This window comes from Asterias amurensis, chromosome 10 (assembly GCF_032118995.1).
Source record: "Asterias amurensis chromosome 10, ASM3211899v1".
NCBI classification, from domain to species: domain Eukaryota; kingdom Metazoa; phylum Echinodermata; class Asteroidea; order Forcipulatida; family Asteriidae; genus Asterias; species Asterias amurensis.
In genome coordinates, this window is record NC_092657.1 from 1,257,004 (window position 1) to 1,275,975 (window position 18,972).

Genomic DNA, 18,972 nt, shown 5'->3' on the forward strand with positions numbered 1-18,972 from the left:
CCCCCCCCCCGTCACCGCCTGCACATTGAACTCGTGGTAATTATTAACAAAATAATCTTTATTTCAGATATTAACTTATTTGTTACAAGAACTACCGCCATATTGGTTCCAGGTTGAGTCTACTAAGAGAACAACTTTAGTTAACAAGAAGGAACAATATTGTCAAACAGCCGATTTATGTGTATGTATTAGTTTTATTCTATGATGTGGGATGGGGTGTATAATTGGGTACGTTGATTGTGCATGTATTAATTTGTTTGTAGCTATTTGTTAGTGTATAATCTCGACCGTACATGCACCATGGATCAATCTTTATGCAGGACGACAACACCTTTTTTTTGGGGGGGGGGGGGTGGGGTGCACCTGTCCCCAACGGAACCTGAAGGGGAGGGAAAAATTTATTTTGTGTGACGATTAATACCAAAACTAGTGAAAGAACTTGACGTAAGGAAACCTATATATCATATTGGCCCGTTTAAATACGTACAGGCTGAATGAATGTTTATGGGGAAAGTTTTTATAAAAGCACAGTAAAATTATGCTTAACAAAATCATGTTAACGGCTCGGCATGATATACATTCTGCTCTTTTTTACTTCGGCAGAATGAATTGACACAAGTAAGCAATATTAGTGTGTTAATCGTCCCATTTTCAGATACATAACTAAATTTAATTCAACTCAATTCAATTCAATGTTTTTCAAATAAGTGAATTTACCTACCGAAAACCCATGAAGAGCAATTATATATTTTTTGTGTGTATTTTATGTGATGTCACAGCTAGGGGTGTGTGGCGGACCACCCCCCCCCCCACCCTAAAAAGGTTACGCCCCGCAATCAATCAGCACAACATTTAACATTGGAGCGACTTATGCAAGTTTAGTGGAAAAAATTAGCCTGCACAGTAAATAGTCTGGTTGCGGCGCTGTTTCACAATGCTTTAAATAGAGGCGGCGTAATAACCCTAGTATTACTATTGATGTTGGGCGTTTGGTAAATAAACTACAATTTTAACTATGGCGACTCCACAAGCTTGGTGGGCAAATATGCCCCTTCCTCCAGGTTGGGATGCAAAATACGACCAAGGGGCAAGGAAATAGTAAGTGTATATGTACCTCTGTATTTATAGACTGTTTTGTTGGTTTAACTTATGTTTTTAAGCAGTGAATTTTACCACTGTGGAAAAATAATTTTGAGCCCCTTCTCCGCCGAGCTGCCGAGACGAAACGGGTCTCCGAGAGAGGGGGAACCATCGACTACAGACTATCCTGGTGTCATGTGTTTTCAGTAGGATAACAGGAAAATTGTTCACAATCAAAAACTAAATATTTTTTTTTCAAATCATCTATCCAATTTTTTAACAACACTTTCACTTCATGGTGTGTTGGAATTTTTAAAGTTTTGGTTTTACGTTGCGAGAGACAGTCCGCCATTAACAGTGCTTATGCATGCACGACATTGGAGCAACGTCATATGTTTTCACACCTTTCATTGGTTGGTATTTTATTGAATATTCAGAAGCTAGTATGGCGTGCAAAATAAATCAAAAATATTATTCAATTAGTACTTGACAAATTTAATTACATTTGTGTCCTAAGGCATTATGGCTACTTTATTAGAATCCAGAGATATCATAAGGCATGAAAGTAAAACACCCCACCCCCCTTGATGCACTCACACTTCATAACAATCCATTTCCCCCCATTTCAGACCAGTAATGTTTGGTTCAGGAGATAAGAAACCAATCTATGATATTTTCTCTTTAATGTAGACTTAATATTTATTACGCTTATCAGAATTTATAACAGTTATGCAGTAAATAAATAAAAAAAATTGTTGTCATTTTCACTTAAAATATTTTAATATTTTCCCCACATTTGCACACCATAGAATCCCAAATAGTAACCACCTCACGTGATCCATCTAGTGACTAAAGCAGAATGAAACTCAATCTAGCAGATAGTAATTTTGTTTTGAACTTTCGAGGTTGGATGATGTTTCTTGACTCATTTGAATTTTGGCATAATAATGCACTAGTGATTTGTACCGAAAATCAATCATTTTATAAATGTTTGAGCATAACCAACGACAGGAAACTTTATTCTCAGCATGATTAAGCCTGATGAAAATACAGACCGTGAGTAAACTGCATAGCTTCTGTCACCGGTGCAGCTTGCACAATTTCGCGGTAAACGGGAGTCAAAGTCTGCCTCGATTGACGTCACGAACAGCGCCCTCTCGGGTAGGGGTCTATCTTGAATTTAACTGAATTTTTAAAACCTTAGTTAACTGTTTATATTCATATTCCACTGATCAAAACACATATATTAGTGACAAAAGCTTTATTTTGAAAAAAATACCACTTCCAGGTCACTTTAACTCAAACTTTGGCTCTGTACTCCTTTTTGAAATAACTTGACATGAGATTGTGGTCCTTCCTGACATCCTTAGTCATAAAAGAACCCCCGAAGTAAGTACGCCTGGAACTACCTGTTTGTGGAGACAATAGCGGAACGAGCCTCACCTGTGTGGCTATGGAGGAACTCTGACGAATCCTAGGATTTGTCAGAGAGTTGCCCACAAAGTTTGGACTAACTAAGTAGAATTACGACCACAGATGTCAAAATATTTTTTTTCACTCCTAATGTCACTGTCTGAATCAACATGTACCTAGTCAGTTTGTCACTCGTTTTATTATTTAAATTTGTCTATTTTAGTTTCTTTGTCCACCATTCCACCAAATCAACACAGTGGAATGATCCTCGTAAGCAGTATTACGAATCGCAACAGAGAGCAGGGTTTGCACCAGCACCCCAGCACGCCCCAAGAATGGCCCAGCACTCTCCCAGAATGCCTCAGCACGCTCCCAGAATGCCTCAGCATTCCCCACGGATGCCTCAGGCCATGGTAAGATACAAGCATGATATACCAACCCCCTGGACTAAATCAAGGACTGAAATAATAGTTGGGTAGTTAGGTTGGCGCAGTGGTGTCTTGCCTCGCCTTCCACCTCTGGGGACCCCAGTTTGAGTCCTACCGGGGGGGGGGGGGCACTATGTGTATTGGGTTTATCAGTCCCTACTTGACTTCGAGGGTTTTCCCTGGAACAATTCTCTGGGGTTTTCCTCCAACTTCTAAAACTGAAATTTCTTCACTGTCTCCTCACCTTGTTTAGATGCTGAAAAGGCATTGACAAGTATTATCATAGATGTAGATGTAGATATAGAATCATTGTTGGCACATCTCATACCTGACTACAGACTCACATGCCGCTATATGTACATGTATGCTGCTTTTTGCTCCTTGGTAAACATGATAAATTTCTTCTGGAGCATTTCAAGGGCACCAAAGAAATGACCAGGGGGCATAGAGGCAAGTATTAGGCCTGCACCCATTGCACAACGCGAGCACACTCCCACAACGCGAGCACACTCCCACATGCCTAGATGCTGTCTGCCATTTTGGGAGGCAAACTTGTGCTCAAACATGAACAAAAGATTGGACTCCCAAAATGATGGAAATGGTGGCTTAACATCCCATTCAAAGGATGAAGGACTGTTGCTATTAAGGGTGTTGCTAAGGACTTACTCATCTGCAACACATGATGACAAGGAAATCAAGCCATAGCTGTAGCCCAAGTCCAACACGGCCCAAGTTACTTAAAGGGAAGGTACACGATTGGTAATTACTCAAAACAAATATTAACTCAAACACTGACTTGGTAACAAGCATTAGAGAGCTGTTGATAGTATAAAACATTGTGGGAAATGGCTCCTTCTCAAGTAGCATAGATTTTGAAATAGAGGTAATTTCTTACTAAAATGATAAAAGTCTTTTAGCTAGAAGTCTTTTATTCCTATCTGAAAGCACACAAATTTGTCCAACAACGGTGTTTTTTCTTTCATCATTTTCTCCCAACTTCGATGACCAATTGAGCTCAAATTTTCTCAGGTTTGTTATTTTATGCATTGTTGAGATACACCAAGTGAGAACACTGGTCTTTGACAATTACTAATAGTGTACCTTCCCTTTAATATCCTATGACAATTCAATCCTTTGGTGCACAGACTTTTGTTCAATGTTCAATCTTGGTTTACTCAAAAGTTTACAATAGCACCCCCTGTTGAATATCACATCAAATGTAAGCTTAACAACCGAATGAGAGCGGTATTGTATTGGTGTTGTAGTTTTTCAGTTACAACTGTTTATAAAAGTCCAATTTGACATGCTTTGGTGTTTGCTAGTGACCGCTAAGCTTGGGCAATATCACGATATTATCGAATATCGCGATATTAATTTGGAAACGATTTTGATATCGGATGGATTTGGTTTTAATCGAAATATCAATATATCGCGATATATTGCGATATCGATTAAATATCGCGATGTATTTGCTAGCTGAGACATCTTGCACCCCATAGGTTTGGAGTAAAACCAGAAGAATAGGTCATTAGAATACCTCTCTTATGCTATGACTGTCTCTTTTACAACTTTCACTTGGAGTTTGAAGACTGATGATGTCAAATTAATTAATCGCGATTATATCGACTATCCCGTTATATATTGTCGGCGATATATCATGAATAAAATAAATCGATATCGCCCAAGCTTAGTGACCGCCTTGTGCACCAAAGCAGTAAGCTTTACAGCATTTAACCCTCAAACCATCCCAAACTGATTAATAATTTGTGTTTGTTCGTTTTGTCAGAGACAAGCCATCCCAATGCAGCCGATTGTCAAACCAAAGTGCAAAACTTGTAATAGAATTGAGGTAAGAACTAGGTGCAGGTGAAGATAGACCAAGCATTTGTAAAACCACATAAGTTTAAAGGCACCGGACCCTCAAAATAATTGTTAGCATAAAAACTTACTTGGTAATGAGTAATGGGGAGCTGTTGATAGTATAAAACATTGTGAGAATGGGCTCCCGCTGAAGTAACGTAGTTTTCGAGAAAGAAGTAATTTTCCACTAAAATATTTGAATTTGATTTTGAGATCTCAAAATTAGGTCTGGAAATCAAGCATCTGATAGCACACTTTTTGTGACAAGGGTGTTTTTTTCTTCCACTATTATTTCGCAACTTCGACAACCAGTTGAGTTCAAAATTTCACAGTTTTTTTAAATTTTTACCAGAAGACTGGTCTTTGACAATTAGCAAAGGTGTCCGTTGTCTTTAATTTTAAATCTTGTACCACCCCTCAAGCCAGTTGGGCAATACGATTTTTTAGATCAATTTTTGCCCATGACACCAATCCCTACTTAGTGAAGATATATAATTTAATATAATTTGTATAATATAATTTACCTGGAGAATTGTCATCTCCATTAGTCGACAAGGCTTTTAGAAATAAATTAAAAACACAGAGCAATGTTTTTTGAGAGAGTTGCATGAATTCGTTGTACATGCTAAAATAATTATTGTCTCACTGAGATGAAAGTTATTCTTTGTGAAATTGTTTTACTGATTTCTCAAAAACTAAAGCACCTGAGTTAGTAATATTTTAAGTGAAGCTTTAAACCGTGTAAGTTTAATGTGAATCTGTGGACGTTTTGTGTTTTGTGTCGTACAAAAAGTACCCAAACTCTTTTCTAAAACTGCGCTTAGGTGCCAAGCAACAACCAGGAATGTCAAGGATGTCAATTAAAGGCTCGTCAGCGGGAGGCAGAGTTAGTGAGAGCGAGAGAAGCTGAAGAAGCTCAGAGGAAGAAACACGAGAACCAACAGCGGATCCAGAAGGAACAAGAGAGGAGAAGAGTTCAGTCAGCTGCTAGGGCGAGGACACCGGTGCAGATAAACGTTCAGGAGGTAAGAATGTTGGAATGTAGGCTGTGGAGATTGTTGGAAAGTTTTCTGAGGAGGGACAGAGTTGTTGGAATGTCATTGGGAAGTGGTGAGAGTGTTGGAAAGTTTTCTGAGAACAATTAAGGGAGGAGAAGAGTTTAGTCAGCTGCCAGGGGTAGGACACTGATGCAGATAAACAGTCAAGAGGTAAGAATGTTGGAAAGGAGAGGGAGCATTGTTGGAGTGTCCTCAGGGCGAGGCACAATTAATTAGAGTTAGGAAGTGTTCAGCCAGCTGCTATGGCTAGAACACTGATGCAGAGACACGTTCAAGAATGTTGGAATGTCCTCTTGGAAGCAGTGAGAATGTTGGACATTTTTCTGAGGTGAGGTGGGATAGAGTTGTTGGAATAGAGAGCTGCTAGGGCTAGGACCTCGATGCAGATAAACGTTCAAGAGGAAAGAATGTTGAAATGTTGGCTAAGGAGATGGTTGGAATGTTTTCTGAGGAGAGGGAGAATTGTTGGAATGTCATTGGGAAGTGGTGAGAGCGTTGGCGAGTTTTCTGGTAACAAGGGAGAACAAGAGTTCGGGCTAGGACACCGATGCAGATAAAGCTCAAGAGGTAAGAATGTTGGAATGTCTGCTGTGGAGAGGTGGAATTGTTGGAATGTCCTTTAGAACTTGAGAGTGTGTTGGAACGAGGTAGAGAGTGCAACACTTCTGCCCGCATTCCAACACTCTCACCTGTTTTGTTTCAACATTCGTTTTAAAATGTATTTTATCTGTTGTTTGTTGCAGACTGCCTTTGGGGAAGAGACAGTAGAGCAACGAGAGTACACAGCAGCAGAAAAGAGAGAAAGTATGTAAACCTAAACCATAGAGTTATATATAAGAACTAGAGGGCGCACGAGTGATGCTTCGTGCACAAACGCCACGGGACCGCAAGATGACAAACGCGTCATTATGCACGCGCGTTGAATATGAAATACACGTTTGAGGTTTTTTTTTTATTGAACGCTCACGCGATGCTGTTTGTTCAATTTAGAAAATGGCCGTCTGCTCGCATACCGGGGCGCGTATATAGGCCAGTGCGCGCTCTAGTTCTTATATATAACTCTATGATCTAAACTTAACTTTACTAAGTTTATTAACTCTTGAACTGTAAGGGTCGTGGGTTCACATCCTACCCGAGTAATATGCGTGTAATATTGTTTTCACAGGACTCAGGAAAGTACTGAGTATACAGTGCTAACACACATCGCTGTATGGGTAAAAATAAAAAATAATATTCTTTATCCCCGATGCAAATTTAACATCAAGTATAATAATGGGTTTAATAATCAGCACAGATTCTTTGTCATACCCATGTCAAGTAATGGTTCTCTTCATCTGATTAGTGATCAACAACTTGAATGACGCCTTCCCTGGGATCGAGAAGACGGTTGTTGAGATGGTTCTTGAGACGAGCACATGGGATGCAAATAAAGCCACCTCTGTCCTCTCCACCATGTCGCCGAGGAAACCAGTGGCCCCTAAGCCAAAGGCAACGGTAAGAGAGGAGTAAAGGCACTGTAAGATCGAAAAACACAAGTGTTCACAGATTCAGACATAACTAGAAAGGGTTCCTTTAAACATTTCTGCCTAAAGTGATAAACTTGTTACCGCAAACTCTTCTATATCTTATCTCCACCATGCAAAGTTTCAAATCCTACTGATAAACTTGTTGTTTGAAAAACAGAAAACACAGAAGATCTCGTTTCAATATTTTCTCGTGACCTCGATGACCAATTGAGCTAAAACTTTCACAGGTTTGTTTGTTCATGCATAAAATGGTGGATCACACAAAACGTAAACACTGTGTGCGACTATTTTGTCACCTCACCTTGTGTCGTCGAAAAGGCACATTTGCAGGAAGTATGAACCATCCTTTAGCTGGTGGCAAACAATCCAATCAGGTATTTTTCCTGATTTTCCTGAAGTAAAATTGTGAAAGTTTTGACTCAATTGGTCATCGAAGTTACAAGGGAACAATGAAAGAAAAGAGACCCTTGTTGCTCAACTTTCTGCGCTTTCAGATGCCTAACGAAGGCTTCAGGCCCGACGGTTTTTTAATATTTGTGTGAAAAATTACCTCTTTTGAAAAACTACGTTACTTCAGAGAGAGGCATTACTAACAATGTTTTAACAACATTACTTGAGTGAGTAATTGCTTGTTTAGTAATGACCAATAGTGTTGAGTGCCTTAAAGGCAGTGGACACTATTGGTAATTGTTAAAGACTAGCCTTTACAGTTGGTGTATCTCAACATACGCATAATATAACAAACCTGTGAAAATTTGAGCTCAATCGGTCATCGAACTTGAGAGATAATAATGCAATAAAAAAACACCCTTGTCCCACGAAATTGTGTGCGTTCAGATGGTTGATTTCGAGACCTCAAGTTCTATACCTGAGGTCTCGAAATCAAATTCGTGGAAAACTACTATGGCACTTCAGAGGGAGCCGTTTCTCATAATGTTTTATACCATCAACCTCTCTCCATTACTCGTCACCAAGAAAGCTTTTATGCTAATAAATATTTTGAGTAATTACCAATAGTGTCCACTGCCTTTAAAGCCATTATACACTTTCGCAACAGAAAAAAAATTACAGATTTACAAATAACTTACAGGGCTTAAAGAAGGTAATTGTGAAAGACTTCTCTTGAAATATTATTCCATGAAATGCTTATTATTCCATGAAATGTTTACTCTTTGAGAAAACATTAAAACAATTATCAATTCTCGATATCGAGAATTACAAATTATTTTAAACACAGTTCATGACACGGCGAAACGTGCGGAAATAAGGGTGTGTTTTCCCGTTGTTTTCTCCCGACTCGGATGACCGACAGAGCCTTAATTTTCATAGGTTTGTTATTTTATATATAGGTTGTGATACACGAAGAATGGGCTTTTGGACAATACTGTTAACCGAACGTGTCCAATAGCTTTAAAGTGAAGCCCTCACCTTGAGGTGGCTGTTTGTGGCCATGTGAGGTTTGAGGATCCTGATAAAAATTATAAATGATTTTGAAATCTTGTTGCATTTTCATTTCTCAGACGTCCAGTGCTGCAGCTTCTTCGTCAATTTCTCCGACCCAACCAAGTGATGCAGTGAAGAAGAGAAGTAAGAAATACCTTATGATCTTTTAGTTGAGGAAAATAACCAAAACATTGCAGTGGTTTTCTTGATTGTACCATGTGGGCCGCCATACTTTAAGATTGGTCGGGGGGGGGGGCCTTCTATTTCCAATCTGAATCTGAAGTATAATAGTATCCTAATGGAAACGTCACACCAACTTGTTGTAGTGAAGATGGCAGCATTATGCGCACAACACCTTGTAAACCATAAGCCTTTTTGAGGTATGGCGGACGTGATACGCGCGCGTCACACGTCGCGACTGATGCCACGCTCACCATGTTGGTGGTCATTAGGTTTACGTGTAAACGCCGCGTCGCCTAAAATGCGTACTTCACTGAATAACATACGTTCTATTTCTATGGTCAAAACCACAAATTTACCACAACTTTACAGTGTTGAAGCATTGTGTCCGCCATACCTCAAAACGGCTTATTGTTGATGCTATGTAAAAGGAGTAGGTCTCATAACTCAAACATAGTCCCACATAGCTTTGCAGGAAAATAATGTATGTTAAAGCGCAGTGAGCGTCACTGAGTGACAGGTATACGTGCTCTATGTAAGAAGCCACTATAAAAGTCAATGAAGAAATTTCAGTTTTCATAGCAGATGAAATTGGGCCCAGCTTGGAATCATTCAGGTAAAGCCCAGTCAAAGTTCCTGCGAATGTTACAGTCGACTGTTATTATAAAGACAGGCATGCAACTCTTTCGCTCTTTTTATTTTAATTTTTTTAATTTTTTTTATAAAACCTTATATATGCCTGGCAACAACAATGCACAACTACAATAATGTAAAATAAGCCTAGTACATGCTAACAATGCACCTTAAAGCAAAATAAACCTCAACATTTTCTAGGGTACCATTGTGGGTCTTGTGTCCTGTGGCGTTTTGGCTGCCTCGCTCCGCACTTAGGTTGTGCCTTTGAAGATTTTCCTCTTTTTTTTTTCAATAGCTGTAAAGAGCTCTGTCGCAAAAAGGTTCTGCTTATAAAGAGTACATTTTGAAGTTGTGAATCTCATTTCTGCTTTGTGTTTTTTTGTTTTGCTGTCCTATTGTTATAGCGTTCCTATTATAGAGTAGCTTGACCAGTCCTAGCGACCTTGTTATAACGAAAGTTGACTGTAGAGTGATTAGGTTTCACTTTTTTGAGAGATGCTTGGCTTCATATCCTGAATCAATAAATGAAAAAGGAAGTACATTTCCTTCTGTTTTGTTTTAAGGCAGTGGACACTATTGGTAATTACTCAAAATAGTATTTAGCATAAAAACTATCTTGGTGACGAGTAATGGGGAGCTGTTGATAATATACAGCATTGTGAGAAACGGCTCCCTCTGAAGTAACATAGTTTTTGAGAATGAAGTAATTGTTCACTAAAGTATTTTAATTGAATTCGAGACCTCAGCTGAGGTCTCGAATTCAAGCATTTGAAAGCACACAAATTTGTGCAACAAGGGTGTTTCATCCATAATTCTCTCGCAACTTCGACAATCAATAGAGTTTAAATTGTCACAGGTGTGTTATTTTATGCATATGTTGAAATACACCAAGTGAGAAGACTTGTCTTTGACAATTACCAAATGTGGGCAGTGCCTTTAAGCTGTCTTTCTCTTTCTTTGTATTGACAGTGCTAACTCAGTTGCAGTCAATGCATACATCAGCGTCCAGTACATTGGTTGAAATGGCACTGAGTACAGCCAAGTACGATGTGGCCAAAGCAAGCCAGCTACTCAGGATGACCCTTGACCCACCAGGGGGTCAGAAGACGGCTCCGGCTAAGGTCGTCAAACCAGGTAGGTTTAAAATAATAATGTTAAAAAAATAAATAATGTGGTTGTAGGCCTTGAACTTCTGCAGGCCTTAAATAATAAAAATTAAAATAGTAACAACTAGTTCTTCTATAAACCTGCTGTATATTTTTATATGTAACTATTTTTGTATGTAGACTATTTTCTGTATGTATTGTAATTTTTACTGTAATTTGGCCGTTGGCCACGAATGTAAAAAGAAATAAACTATCTATCAATCTATATAGCGCATTTCACAATAATCGTGTCAAAGCGGTTTACATTAGTGCCCTGGTCATTGGGCAAATAACATTCCTGTAATGTTTCTCGGCTCCCAGGGGAGTAACCAGCCCTGAGCTACCGTGGTGCTAATGGGTTTTTTCAAACACAATATCAACCTCTACTCTCGCAGGTACACTTTTAAGCATCTGGCTCAAGGACACAAGTGCTGGGATTCGAACCCACACTCTGATGACTTAAACACCAGGGCCCAATTTCATAGAGCTGCTTAAGCACAAAGTTTTGCTTAAGCAAAAAAATCCTTGCAGCTCTATGAAATTGGCCCCTGAGCTTGAACTTGATGCTCTTAACCACACAGCCATGACATCTTGAATGAATCTAAACTCTGGAAACTCTTTAATGAAGCTTTGTCGTAATGATGTAGAATAAAGTTCCATGAAGTAACTGTAAGGATGATGTAGAATAAAGTTCCATGAAGTAACTGTAAGGATGATGTAGAATAAAGTTCCATGAAGTAACTGTAAGGATGATGTAGAATAAAGTTCCAGGAAGTAACTGTAAGGATGATGTAGAAAAAAGTTCCATGAAGTAACTGTAAGGATGATGTAGAATAAAGTTCCATGAAGTAACTGTAAGGATGATGTAGAATAAAGTTCCATGAAGTAACTGTAAGGGTGATGTAGAATAAAGTTCCATGAAGTAACTGTAAGGATGATGTAGAATAAAGTTCCATGAAGTAACTGTAAGGATGATGTAGAATAAAGTTCCATGAAGTAACTGTAAGGATGATGTAGAATAAAGTTCCATGAAGTAACTGTAAGGATGATGTAGAATAAAGTTCCATGAAGTAACTGTAAGGATGATGTAGAATAAAGTTCCATGAAGTAACTGTAAGGATGATGTAGAATAAAGTTCCATGAAGTAACTGTAAGGATGATGTAGAATAAAGTTCCATGAAGTAACTGTAAGGGTAATGTTTTTTTTTGTTTTCAGCCACAACCAGCCATGGAACTACTAGTGTAGTCACAACTACACGTACCGTCGTCCAACAACCGAAGAGGAGGTGAGACTGTCTTTAAACTTATTTCAAAAACATGGCAGTGGGTTTAGCTCCAGGGCTACATTTCATAGAGCTTTTAAGCACACAAATTTGCTTAGCATGAAATTGTTTCCTTGATAAAGACAGGATTACCAACAAAATTACTATTTGTTGCATATTTCTTGTTACTGGTATTCAGCTGTTGTTTGTTTATCCTGAAAATTACATTTGGTTGGTAATTCTGTCATTTACATGTTAACAATTTGGACACCCAGTTTTTATCTTTGTATAGTTGTAATTTTTTTTCTGTGATTCTTTGTAGAAACAATTTCACCTTTTGTTTGTTGTGCGTTGTGCCTCACTAGACAGTGGTGCAAAAAAAGTAACAAATTTGCTATCCCCGATTCAATAACTACCTCAAATAATATTTACTCACCTAATAGAATAACAAGTTCACTTGTTTCTGCTTTGGAAGAGTTCCTCAAACCAAATTAAAAAACTTAAAATACAAAGACAAATGGCACAGGAGTTCTATTAACAGTCACTTGTCTGTGTTTTTTTGCTCACCCTTAACCCTGCATCAATTCTCCTCATCCCAATCAACTCCTCTGAACACCCCTTCACGATGACCCTCTCTGTACCCCGACCTCATCTTTCTCCCCTGACCACACCCTCTTCCATCTTCTACCTTCCTATTCTCTACCCCCCGCCCTTTGCTGTTCCCTTCTCCCTCTCCCCGCCCTTTGCTCTTCGCTACACCCCCCTCTCCCCTACCTTTGCTATTCTTCCACGACCTTGCGGTAACTACTCACAAAACTCAGTGATCCTGAACTCTCCTCTTCCCTGACCACACCGGTTGTGTCAACCACACCCCGCTCACCAACCACACCTGTTTCATCAACCAGTACTGCTCGAGCATCCACAGTCACCATAGCAACCAGGGCTCCTTCACCATCACGGCAACCTCGTCAGACTCGTCAGACTAAAGGCGGAGCCACTCAGAGAACCAAGGGTAGGCCCAGATTTTCCCTCTGAAGCCTCCAGGGCCTAATTGCATAAAGCTGCTTCAGCACAATAAGAAGCTTAGCTCAACAAAATAATGCTTACCAGAATAAGGTTACCAGCCAAAGTACCCTTGTACAATCTGTGACTGGTATCCTGCACAAATCTGCTAAGCAGAAATTTGTAAAGCAATATTTTGTGCTTAAAGCGGCTCTATGCAATTGGGCCCTGTACACATGATTCACCTCACAAGGGTCGATTTCGGAAAGAGCAAAGATCAATCTTAGCTGTTAATTGGTAAGCAAAGTGTGATGTCACAATGCAAATCACTATGGTGATTCATGACAACTTGTCTTAAGATGAATCTAAGTAGCACAATAATAGCACATTATTAGCAAAAAGCTATGAAAATAGATCAAGATTCAAAAATTTGTTGTTGACCTCAGAAGCCCAGTTCATACTTATGAAAGTGGGATTTTTGGACGGTCCTTGTGCGCGCTATGCGCGCAATACTGATCATGTGCGCGTATGCTCAGAGCCACAACAATTATTATTATTAAAGAATCAAATTAGAGGAATTTAAAAATCAATGATGTATAGTTCTTTGGTTCTTCCAAAAGTGTCATCTTCTTTGATCTTTTTCTTACAGAATCTCCAAAGAAAGCACCATATGTCTCCAAGTCTACCATCGCCCAAGGACCAGATGCCTCTTTACTCAGTGGACCAGATAAAGACATCTTGTTGTAAGTCCACCTTCTTGATTTAAAAAGATGTTAAATTTGCATGGGGAATAAAGAATATATATATATATTTTTTGTACCCATACACACTGATATGTGTTAGCACTGTATACTAAGTACTTGCTCAAGTTCTGTGAAAAAAACGCATTATATATTACTCAGGTGGGATTCGAACCCATGACCTTTGCAGTTCTAGAGCAGTAATACCAACTAGACCACCAAGATTGGCTAGAGGCAGTTCTTGATTTTGTTTCATTTTAACTTGATTTGGGGTTGAACAAAAACGAATCGGCTAGAGCAAGATTTGATTAACATGTCGTTGCTCTACGGACTGAGCTATCAAGTGGTGTGTCTTTGCCTAATGGTTCAGAGCATCGAACTCGAGCTCTGGTGTTTCTGATCAGCAGAGTATGGATTCAAGTCCCAGTTGGGACACCTGCAGCCGATTTTCACAAAAGGCTAAGATTAATCCTATCTCGAGTTAAGACAGGAACATGTAACCCGTCCTAACTAAGGATGGGCTCAATGCGTCCTAACGTCTTCGGATCTGGATCTGAACTCGTCCTAAGTTTTAAGATTGATCCTAAGTTAGGAAGAGTTTGGTGAAATCGACAGCTGTGTCCTTAAACAAGACACTTAACCATGATGGTTCGTCCTTCTGATTGGTAACGCATGTAAAAGAACCCAAGTACACTAATCGAAAAGGGAAGGGGTTTGCCCAAGTGTTCCTGGTTTCTGTTTTACTTCTTTCTTGCATCTTCGATGACCAATTGAGCCCAAACTTTCACAGATCTGTTATTATTTTATGCAGGTGTTGGGATACACCAAGTGAGGATACTGGTCTTTTACAATTACCAAAGGTGGTGTCCTGGGGTCGGTTTCACAAAGAAAGTCCCAACTTAGGGGTGCTAGGACTCGTAAGGAGATATTAAAAACAAAAGGCTAGTCAAATATAAGGACGAGTAACACTTCCTTTCTCAAGATAAGACTACAATCCTGGCCAAAATGCTTGGGCCACCCATTCCCAACGTAACATAAAACCATTCCATGTCCACTTCCCCCTAGACGAGAACTATTCTCTCTCCCGTCCCCCGTTCCTTTGCACAATGTTGACTGGAAGGCAGAAAACCGTGCAATCAGAACCAACATTGAAAGGGGGTGGGGGGCCCAACGAGATATCGCCAGGATTGTAGTCTTAACTATTTGTGAAATCCATTGCTGTGCCTTTAATAATTTGATGATCTTATTGTATTTTTAGGACGGCTTACATCAACGAGAATCGCAGCGATAAGAGTCTTGTCCATGGTCCGCAGAAGGAGAACGTGGCTGGACCAAGCCACCCTAACGGCAGAGACTATAGTCTAGCATCCGGACCCGATGACTGTATCTGTAATGGACCACAAATGAGTCTAGCTAAAGGCTCCATGTTCACATCAAACAGGCAATTGTAAGGTTTTGAAGGATGGAGGCGGGCTCTTACAAAATGAATCGTCTCATTTCATCATGTTTAAGATGGCACGCTTAAGGTAGGGTCAAAGATTGGTTTTGTCAACATAATGCTGATTTCTTGGCCAAATTAACAAGTGTCTAGTCAAACCAAATTATCAAGTTATACAGTGTCTATTTGTTGAGAAAAAAATTGAAGTCTATGGAACAATTTTGAAGGGGCACCAAGGCCTATACAGAGGACATGGCCCCTGGGCCTCTGTGCAATTTCAGGCCAGGGCCCAATTTCATAGAGCTGCTTAAGCACAAAATTCTGCTTAAGCAAAATAATCCATGCCTAGTAAAATCAGATTATCGGCCAAGACTCCACTCAATTGTTATGCTAAGTAAACAACAGCTAAATACCAGTCACAAGCAATGTATACGGCATGACATTTTGGCCAGTAACCTGTGTAAAATTAGCAAGCTATTTTCATGCTTAACCAAATTTTTTGCTTAAGCAGCTCTATGAAATTGGCCCCTGGTTATACATAGAGCTGCTTAAGCAAAAAATTTGCTTAAGCACGAAAATAGCTCGCTTATTTTAAACATGTTACTGGCCAAAATTTCACGCCATATACATTGCTTGTGACTGGTATTTAGCTGTTGTTTACTTAGCATAACAATTGAGTGGAGTCTTGGCCGGTAATCTGATTTTACTAAGCAGGGATTTTTTTGCTTAAACAAAATTGTGTGCTTAAACCGCTCTATGAAACTGGGCCCTGTACATGTTGGTGTGCTTAAAGAAATTGTCAAGTATGAACAAGTGTCTGTATTTGGTGGTGAGACAAACTGTTGTTTGCAGTGTTATTAACTCTTGTAAAGTGTAAAAAATCTCAATGTAACACAGCTATATAAAAAACTTTATATTAGTATTATTAATATAACCACAGCATTTATAGCTAGAATGTAATATCCTCTTATGGAAATGTTTCCTTTAAATCAGAATAATAGTGGCCTCTTATAGAGCGCTCAAGTCTGTCAGGCTCATGGTGCTTTATTCTGCGAACTGTATTCAGAGTGGATGTTGGTGGGTAGAAGTGGATTCTGTAGTTCAGGTGTTTCACTTTTCATTGACAAGTCTGCTGGACCAGTTAGCTTGTCATTTTCGCTAGTCCGCCAGGATTTTCACTTGCTTAAATAGTTAGTGGCGTGATGTTTCGACCTGAGCAGAGTCTTTCTCTTTCCCAGTGTTGTAGTTGATTGCTTGGTGTCCGAGTTTGAGCCCTTGGTGTCCGAGTCCTTGGGGTCAAAGTCCTTGGGGTCAAAGTCCTTGGGGTCAAAGTCCTAGCCATGAAGTTGGGTCCAGGGGTCAATTTCATAGAGCTGCTTAAGCAAAAAAATTGCTTAAAGGGAAGGTACACGTTTGGTAATTACTCAAAAAAAATATTAACTTAAAAACTGACTTGGTAACGAGTATTGGAGAGCTGTTGATAGTATAACACATTGTGGGAACTGACTCCCTCTGAAGTAATGTAGTTTTTGAGAAAGAGGTAATTTCTCACTCAAATAATAAAAGACTTCTAGCTAGAAGTCCTTTATTCCTATCTGAAAGCACACAACTTCGTGTGACAAGGGTGTTTTTTTCTTTCATTATTATCTCGCAAGTTCGAAGACCGATTAAGCCCAAATTTTCACAGGCTTGTTATTTTATGCTTATGATGGGATACACCAAGTGAGAAGACTGGTCTTGACGATTACCAAACGTGTACCTTCCCTTTAAGCACGAAAATAGCTCGCTTATTTTACACATGTTACTGGCCAACATTGCATGTCGTATACATTGCTTGGGACTGGTATTAAAGGCAGTGGACACTATTGGTAATTACTCAAAATATTTATTAGCATAAAACCTTTCTTGGTGACAAGTAATGGGGAGAGGTTGATGGTTTAAAACATTGTGAGAAACGGCTCCCTTTGAAGTGCCATAGTTTTCGCAAAAGAAGAAATTTTCCACGAATTTGATTTTGAGACCTCAGGTTTAGAACTTGAGGTCTCGAAATCAACCATCTAAACGCACACAACTTCGTGTGACAAGAGTGTTTTTTTCTTTCATTATTATCTCGCAAGTTCGATGACCGATTGAGCTCAAATTTTCACAGGTTTGTTATTTTATGCATATGATGAGATACACCAACTATGAAGGCTAGTCTTTTTTTTAGCGTAAGCACATTTTGCGCTTAAGCAGCTCTATGAAATTGGGCCCTGCTCTTGAGCTGGTTCTTCTCAACACTGAAGAGTGGAAGAGATTTTTGACTGGTCCACAGGTGTTTTAACTAGCAGACCCCAACAGATGAAATTCCCTCCATTGTATTGCGGATATTCAATACATGTGTGTGTCCAAGTTATTGTATAAAGAAAGTGGGTAAAATATTGTGTAATAATCAATTGTATGCGTAGAGTGTAGTAAATGTTTTAATTTATGACTGCAAGAGGTTAAACTTGTACTTTTGACTGATTTGGGACAATTTTATTTTTCGGCCAATTTTTTAAAATGGGCCTTTTTGAGCCAGGATTTTGTGTAAAAAAAAACTGCAAGGGGTTAAACTTGTACTTTTGACTAATTTTGGGACAATTTTATTTTTCGGCCAATTTTTAAAAATGGGCCTTTTTGAGCCAGAACTTTGTGTTAAAAAAACTGCAAGGGGTTAAACTTGTTATTTTGACTAAATTGGGACAATCTTATTTTTCGACCAGTTTAAAAAAAATAATGGGCTTTTTTGAGCCAGATTTTTTCGTAAAAAAAAACTGCAAGGGGTTAAACTTGTTCTTTTGACTAAATTGGGACAGTTTTATTTTTTCGCCAATTTTTAAAAATGGGCCTTTTTGAGCAATAGTTTTTTTGTAAAAAAAACTGCAAGGGGTTAAACTTGTTCTTTTGACTAAATTGGGACAATTTTGAGCCAGGATTTTGTGTTAAAAAAACTGCAAGGGGTTAAACTTGTTCTTATGACTAAATTGGGACAATTTTATTTTTTGGCCAATTTTTAAAAATGGGCCTTTTTGAGCCAGATTTTTGTGTTAAAAAAACTGCAAGGGGTTAAACTTGTTCGTATATGACTGAATTGGGACCATTTTTTTTTTGCAAATTGCAAGGTGTTAAAAAACTGCCATGGGGTAAACTTGTTCTTTTGACTAATTTTGGGACAATTTTTTTTTAAATAGGCCAAAAATGAATACGTCCCAAAGAACAAGTTTGCAGTTTTTTTTACAAAAAATCCTGGCTCAAAAAGGCTCATTTAAAAAAAATGGATGACAAATAAAATTGATCCAAATCAGTTAACTGAACACGATTAACCCCTTGCATTTTTTTTAACAAAAAATTCTGGCTCAAAAGGCCAATTTTTAAACATTGACAGCGGACTCTGGTTCTATTTGATCGAGTGTTTCAATAATTTCTTGAAAAACGTGATATTTATCTCTTAATATTATAGGCCTTGGTGTAAATTTTATCAAGAGTTTATTGTTTAACTCCTGTTTGAATTTTTTTAATCTCAACTGCAGGGTAGCTACCATAGGCATATTCCTTTATTTGTTCATATACAACCTCTTTTTACTTTTGTGTAGATATTTTGTGTGTATTTTTTGTAATGTTTTAAAAGTTTAAACTATGCTCTGTCACTGTTAAATGTGTTTCTTTGGCTGCCTGTTTTGAAACAAAAACCCTGTGATATATACATACTTAAATATTTTATCAATATTAATATAATAATA

General features: G+C 38.7%; 1 protein-coding gene across 3 annotated transcripts; it reads left to right on the forward strand.

Moving 5' to 3' along the window:
* Positions 1–89: 89 nt before the first annotated feature.
* Positions 90–15,559, forward strand: LOC139942836 (uncharacterized). Of its 3 annotated transcripts, none has more exons than XM_071939621.1 (12): positions 90–181; positions 2,717–2,906; positions 4,708–4,770; positions 5,606–5,806; positions 6,583–6,643; positions 7,182–7,333; positions 8,886–8,952; positions 10,594–10,758; positions 11,986–12,055; positions 12,853–13,043; positions 13,683–13,776; positions 15,032–15,559. In XM_071939621.1, exons 2-12 carry the CDS (start codon positions 2,829–2,831, stop codon positions 15,222–15,224), a joined length of 1,335 nt encoding a protein of 444 aa, XP_071795722.1. In that variant the 5' UTR covers positions 90–181; positions 2,717–2,828; the 3' UTR covers positions 15,225–15,559. The 3 variants fall into 3 exon arrangements, with proteins under 3 accessions (XP_071795722.1, XP_071795720.1, XP_071795721.1); XM_071939619.1 differs by lacking the exon at positions 90–181 and adding an exon at positions 417–1,098; XM_071939620.1 differs by lacking the exon at positions 90–181 and adding an exon at positions 417–1,098 and having other exon boundaries at positions 12,937–13,043.
* Positions 15,560–18,972: the final 3,413 nt, after the last annotated feature.